The sequence below is a fragment of the Seriola aureovittata genome, chromosome 2, assembly GCF_021018895.1.
Source record: "Seriola aureovittata isolate HTS-2021-v1 ecotype China chromosome 2, ASM2101889v1, whole genome shotgun sequence".
Classification (NCBI taxonomy): Eukaryota; Metazoa; Chordata; class Actinopteri; order Carangiformes; family Carangidae; genus Seriola; species Seriola aureovittata.
In genome coordinates this window covers 29,794,295-29,800,294 of record NC_079365.1, presented here as the reverse complement: position 1 = coordinate 29,800,294, position 6,000 = coordinate 29,794,295, and the positions used below count along the sequence as shown (strand labels likewise).

The 6,000-nt window shown below is 45.1% G+C and overlaps 1 protein-coding gene across 1 annotated transcript in view; it reads left to right on the top strand.

The window, feature by feature from the left end:
• The first annotated feature begins 2,499 nt into the window (after positions 1 to 2,499).
• The window catches only part of angpt4 (angiopoietin 4), a 46,220-nt gene continuing 42,719 nt past the window's right edge, over positions 2,500 to 6,000 (top strand). Inside the window, exon 1 of the mRNA XM_056399015.1 lies at positions 2,500 to 3,526. Coding sequence (XP_056254990.1) covers positions 3,143 to 3,526 — 384 coding nt within the window. The 5' untranslated portion in view covers positions 2,500 to 3,142. The remainder of the gene's footprint in view (positions 3,527 to 6,000) is intronic.

The following is a 6,000-nucleotide window of genomic DNA, read 5'->3' as shown; positions in this document are numbered from 1 at the left end:
AGCAGAGAGGCTTCGTAGCTGACGTGACACACGTCCCCTTCCCACCACATGTAGAAGGAGGATCGAGTCTCACTTTATCAGCCGAGAAGAGCCCAACTTAAATAATCCATTAACCTGAGTTCCTCCAGACATGTTTTAAACTGTAAAAATCCTCTGCTATGATTCGTATTTTTTAATTTCCTCTTACTTCCTGGTTGATAAACCTGGATCAGGCCTTAAGCCCCGCCCACCACCTGCTGGCTCCAGGTGGACAGGTTTGAGCCTCAGTCAGACCCAGACTCAGAGGAGGAGTCTGAGACCAGAACCAGAGACTAGCAGACGGATCAGAACCATTAGCATAGTTAGCATGTTTTATTTGTTTATTAGCTTGTAACTGGCAGTGGCTGACACAGTGTTAGCGGATGTGCTAATACTAACTCTCTCTCTCTATATTGACGAGGTTTCAGGTGTATTTAGCCCCGCCCCCTGTCCTTCGTCTCCACAAGGTGACAGGATTGGTTCCTTAGGTTTGTGACGTATGAAACCCTGAATCTGTTTTTATGAAGCTGTGATTGGTTCACTGCAGTTCAAGGAGGAAACACTCAGTCATGGTGTTGATGATCATTTCTTGTATTATATAAAAACATCATATGGACGTTAACAAGGTGAAACACTTGATTTACATCAGAGAGTCTTTAATAACCTTTGTAAAAATGTGTTCACCACAGCCGGACTGACTGAGTACAGATAGACAGCAACAGCAAATACTGTGTGTGATGTAAGAAACATAATCGCTGGCCGGGTTATCTTCTTTAAGGGTGGAGGTTGGTGAAATATGGTGGTTCAGTCAAATATAAATAAACAGGTTGTGTTTAAAGTCACATGAACTTTTTCTGTATTAAACCGGACCAGGATCTTTCCCAGACCTGAACCAGGAGCCGTGAGAGTCAGAACAGAACCACACAACAGTTTCATGAAGCTTATACATTTTGTACAAACTGAATTAGCTCTTGCTGTTTAGTTTTATAAAACTTATTTTTTAGGAGACAGGGTTGGATCTTGTCATCATCAATTTGTGAATTATTTCTTTCTGATGGCTTTGATTAATCTTTACACATTTTATACGTAGTTTTTGTGTTTTATTGCTGCTCTTCTGTGTTTTCAGACACAATCAGAATATTGTGCGGCAGTGTCTGGACCATAGCTCATTAAGATATCATCACTAACACATGCAAAAAGGATGATAATTAAAGCCTGTTGCACGCAATCAAACATTTCAAAACACCAATAGAAACGATGCAATGAGAGGAACAGCAGCTCTATGTGTTGCAGCTCTGTGCACCAGGCTCTCTGTCCACTCCTGTTCCCATGAGAATGATCTCTGTTTGGGGCAGAAGCCATTCGCTGTGTAACCTCTCTGCTTTCCCCCGAAGGACCAATTGGCTAACATTAAGAGAGCGACCCAGCTCCGCCAAAACTAAGACGTATTGCTGCAGCAGAGCAGTAACAGTAGACGGAGGTCAGGCCGTGCTGAAAAATCGACTCCATTATGTCTAAGTAAATATGTGGGTGGTGATAAAATGATGGTTCGTGTCCTCTTTGATCAGAGGATGGTGCAGTAACACAATCTGTCTGATTTAAGTTGAGATGTCACTTTAAAATCTAAAGTGTGTCTCTTATCTCTCTGTAAAAGTATTTCATCTGTATTTATATCAATTAGCTTCTGCAGAACAGTTTATCGCTATGCAAATAAACCTAATAATTGACATCTCACATTGTCCCACCACATGTAGAGCTCATGTTTCATAAGCCTGGGACAAAGCCATCTGTCTGGAACTAATCTCTGTATGTATTTCCATGTGGAGCAGCAGGACAGACGTGAGGCGGAGAGAAGGTACCTCCTGCGACACACACAGTTCGACGCTTCTTAAACCCAATGTACAGCCACCGCGTGGTTTGACCTCGGCCCCCTGATCTCCCACGATGCCCCAGGGCATGGCTGTGTTTAGAGGACAAAGTAAAATCTCTAGCTTCCAGTTGCTGACTCAGTATGAATGACCATACAAGGCTCTGGGATTTACTTCAGTCAGAGAGGAAGATTACAGCAGCTTCTAAACCCCATTTAGACGTCTCTTTCTTCTTCTCTCTGCCCATTTCTTTTCATCTGTCTGTCAACATTTAAGTTTCCCTTTCTGCCCTCTCTGTCTCAGTGTTTGTCTATTCCTCTTATCGTTTACCTCCTCTCTCTCTCTTTTTCCCTCCCTTAATCTTCCCCTTTCTACTTTTTCTGGCTGCCTCTCATTCCTTCCTTCCTCCCTGTTTCCTTTCTTTTCCTCTCAGCCCACAAATAGAGAGGGTACGCTAATAGACCTCCCTCAGGTCTCCTGTCCCTCCACTCCTCCCTCTCCTCCTCCATCTCTCCTCCTCCCCCCTCCTCCCTCCCTCACTCATTCCTCCTTTTCTCAGCCAGCCCCAGATAAGAAAGGGGCAGAATTATTTCTCTACGGCCACTTCTGAAACTGGAGCCACCAGGAGAGGATGGGAAGGAAAAAAGATTGTATTTTCCCCCTCTTCTTTATTATTTTATTCCTGGACATTTGAGGATTTAAAGATGCACTTCATTTACATGCCTTAAATGTAATGACTCAGCTTGCCTTTTAAACATCTCCTTTACTTTCTAAATCAGTTCATTCACTGTTCCCCATCCTCAAATCATTTCTTCTCCCCTTTTTCCCGCTCTTTTTAAAAAAATCTTCTTAGCTTTCCCTCCATCCCTGTTTTCCTGAGACGGTCTGGACCTGCACCTGGTTCACTGAGGACCGGAGGGAGTGTCCTGAAGGGTCAAACCAATGGATCTGTCCTGAAAAAAACCTTTTATCAACGACACGAACTCAACCACAGAGAACAAACCAAGACTCAAGGAGGAGAGGAAGGGAAGAGATGAATCCCAGGTATTGACCAACTCACACTGAACAACTTTAGGAGAAGAGGCTGGAGAGACGTGGTGCAGGGTCGGACCTCATGGATTGAGTGGTAGATGCAGAGGCTCGTGCATGCGTCCTGCACACAGATGTTTTCATAAAGTGAATTGGGGTCAAAGCGTGAACGAGCTTCTCTTGACCCTCTTGGCACTGAGAGAAAACACTTTCATATAAAGAGCGTCATGCAGGGCGTAAGTCTCAGCCGCTGGTCGCTGGTCCTCCTGCTGCTTTGGACCCTGACAGCCGTCGCTGAATCAGCCGGTGTCACGAGCACAGAACGAGGAGGAGCTGGAAGAAGCCAGAGGAGAGGAGGCGGAGGAGGCGCAGAGAAGAAAAAGAGGTACCACCGCATCCAACATGGCCAGTGCAGCTACACCTTCATCCTCCCGGAGCTGGACGGATGCCAGGCCGGAGGATCGCCGCCACAGACCGAACCATACGGCGGCTCCCGCAGCAGGACGAGTGTCGTGCAAAGAGACTCGCCGCCGATAGACGGTGACTGGTCGGCTCAGAAACTGCAGCACCTGGAGAACACGATGGAGAACAACACGCAGTGGCTGCAGAAGGTAAGAGAGCAACGAGCTTCTTTTTTCCTCTTGCGTGGAGTCCACACATCTCACAAAGACAAATAGGGTGACAGTTAAAGAGAAACACGTGCACTGTGCTGAGGGCAGATGAAAGAGTTCATGAATGTTTCAGTACGTTTGACGTTCACCGAGAACCTGCTTCAGAACAAACGGTAAAGTTCAGGAGAAAGTATGTTGAAGTTTTTATTTCTACTCTGAAGTGTTTCAATGAAAACACGAACTCTTCAGGAGAACGAGCCCGAACAGGACTGAAGAGAGAGGAGCAGAGTGTGTTGGATTATTGATACAACATACGTGTGTGTGTGTGTGTGTGTGTGTGTGTGTGTGTGTGTGTGTGTGTGTGTGTGTGTGTGTGTGTGTGTGTGTGTGTGTGTGTGTGTGTGTTGCGACATGCTGTAGATGGATGCTCTGGACAGTTCAAGTGTTGGACACAGATGAGAACTGTGACTCATGATTCTTTCAACACACACTACAATAGCTTCAGCAGCTGTGTGTGTGTGTGTGTGTGTGTGTGTGTGTGTGTTTGTGTTTCTTTTGGGGACGAATTTCAGACTAAAGACCAGTTAATTGGGGCCATCTTGTGCAATTAGAGGCAGAAGCTGCGTCCCGAACTGGGAAAAAGCTTGTTTTTGGGTCAGTGGTTGAGGTTATGGGGAACGGTTCAGGTTCAGCATGTAGTGGTTATGGTTAGAGCAAGTTTCCACAGCAAATACATGTCTTTGTTATGTCCCCAAAGGTGACATAGAACAAAGTGTGTGTGTGTGTGTGTGTGTGTGTGTGTGTGTGTGTGTGTGTGTGTGTGTGTGTGTGTGTGTGTGTGTGTTGTTGTAGAGTTTAACAGCTCAGAGATCAAAGTTTGGGGTTATGACTCTGGATGAGTGGCAGCTGGTTTCAATCAGGAGAAAGCAGCGAGTGTTTCCTCCTAACAAACTATAATTCTTCCATCTGTTGCGCTACAGCTCTGACTATACAGTGCATAACACAAGCCGCCGTGAAACCTTGTTGCTCCATTTTCCTGCATCTATTCTGCAGAACATTCTTGCTGCGCGAGGTCATTAACTTAACTGACCGCTTCATAGAGATGTGCAGCATCATTAAGAGTCTTCAGCCCTTAAAACTGAGTGTTTATTCCAGTAAACTGACGTCTGATGAAGGTCTGAGTAACATTTTCTACACTCTCTCTTTTTACCCATTTTCCTACAATCTGCGACACTCCTTCTGCACTACATCTCCTGTCACTGTAAAGAGAGAAGAGAAATGTTCCATCTACATTCACACACGTTTCACCTGTCACGTCTTTTCACCTGAGCAGTCTGGACTGAGCAGGGAGGGTGATGCCAGACGTTCAGACCCAGACGTCACTCTGAAGGCAGCGTTAGTGCGGCGGTTAGCCAGCGTATATACATACATAATGTGAAGATATTTTACAGGATAAGTCTGTTGATCCCATGAATGTTTCACCCGTTTCTCAAACTCAGTTGGATTCATCCTCTGAGGACCATGAGTGCCGTCACCTACAGCTGTAGAGATAATCCGGTCTGGAACGAAGTCCTGGACCAGTGGACAGACTGACATTGACATCCATGTAGATTTTTCAACAATGAAATCAAGCAAATTCCATTAGTAAAGCTAACGAGCAGAGCGGCTGGTCTGTGGCTGTGACTCTATTATTGATCTGTGATCAAAGGTCCATTCACACGTGAACCACGCTGGAGGAAATAATGTGAAAGAATCCTCTTATTGTCGCACAGATTCTCATTTAGTTACAGGATGGCTTTGTTCTATAAATGACTGACACATCAACATGAACCTGTCCTGCAGCTCAGTGGACAGTGGTCAGACACATGGTGTGCAGCAGTGATCACAGATAGGTGTTTGATGAGGACTACTACAGTAATCTCTACAGACAGTTCCTCTGTCGTCTGCTGATAGTTAAACCCTCAGTCAGGCTCCTGCTGATGTGCAGATTGAAGTGGTTTCAGTGCAGCAGGTGATGTTGATCCATGAAATCAGATTAGCAAAGGAAAACATCTTTGAAAGGAGTCTGTGTGTGGGTGGGGAGTCTCCATTCGTCATCATTAGCATCATTTAAACGTTACAGAAGAATGAGAGCGGCGGCGTGAATAATGCTTCTGTTTGAGAAGTCGGAGCTCGTATGAATCATAACTCTGACAGGAGGAATCTCGAGTTTACAGCTGATTTATTTAGCTTTCTAAATATTGGGTAAATCCGTCACGGCTTCCACAGAGCTGGTGTGTAAATCATATTAAATTCTATGTTAAATTCTGGAACTGAACGACCTTAAACTTTGACTTTAACCAAAGTGGTTTCACTGGGCTGTTGGCTAACGTGTTCATGTGCCAAACATGAGCGAGTACCGGAGTCTCCCCTCTGGGTCAAACCATAAAGAATCATTAGTTAAATAAACATGTGATTATTGTGTTGAGAACCGT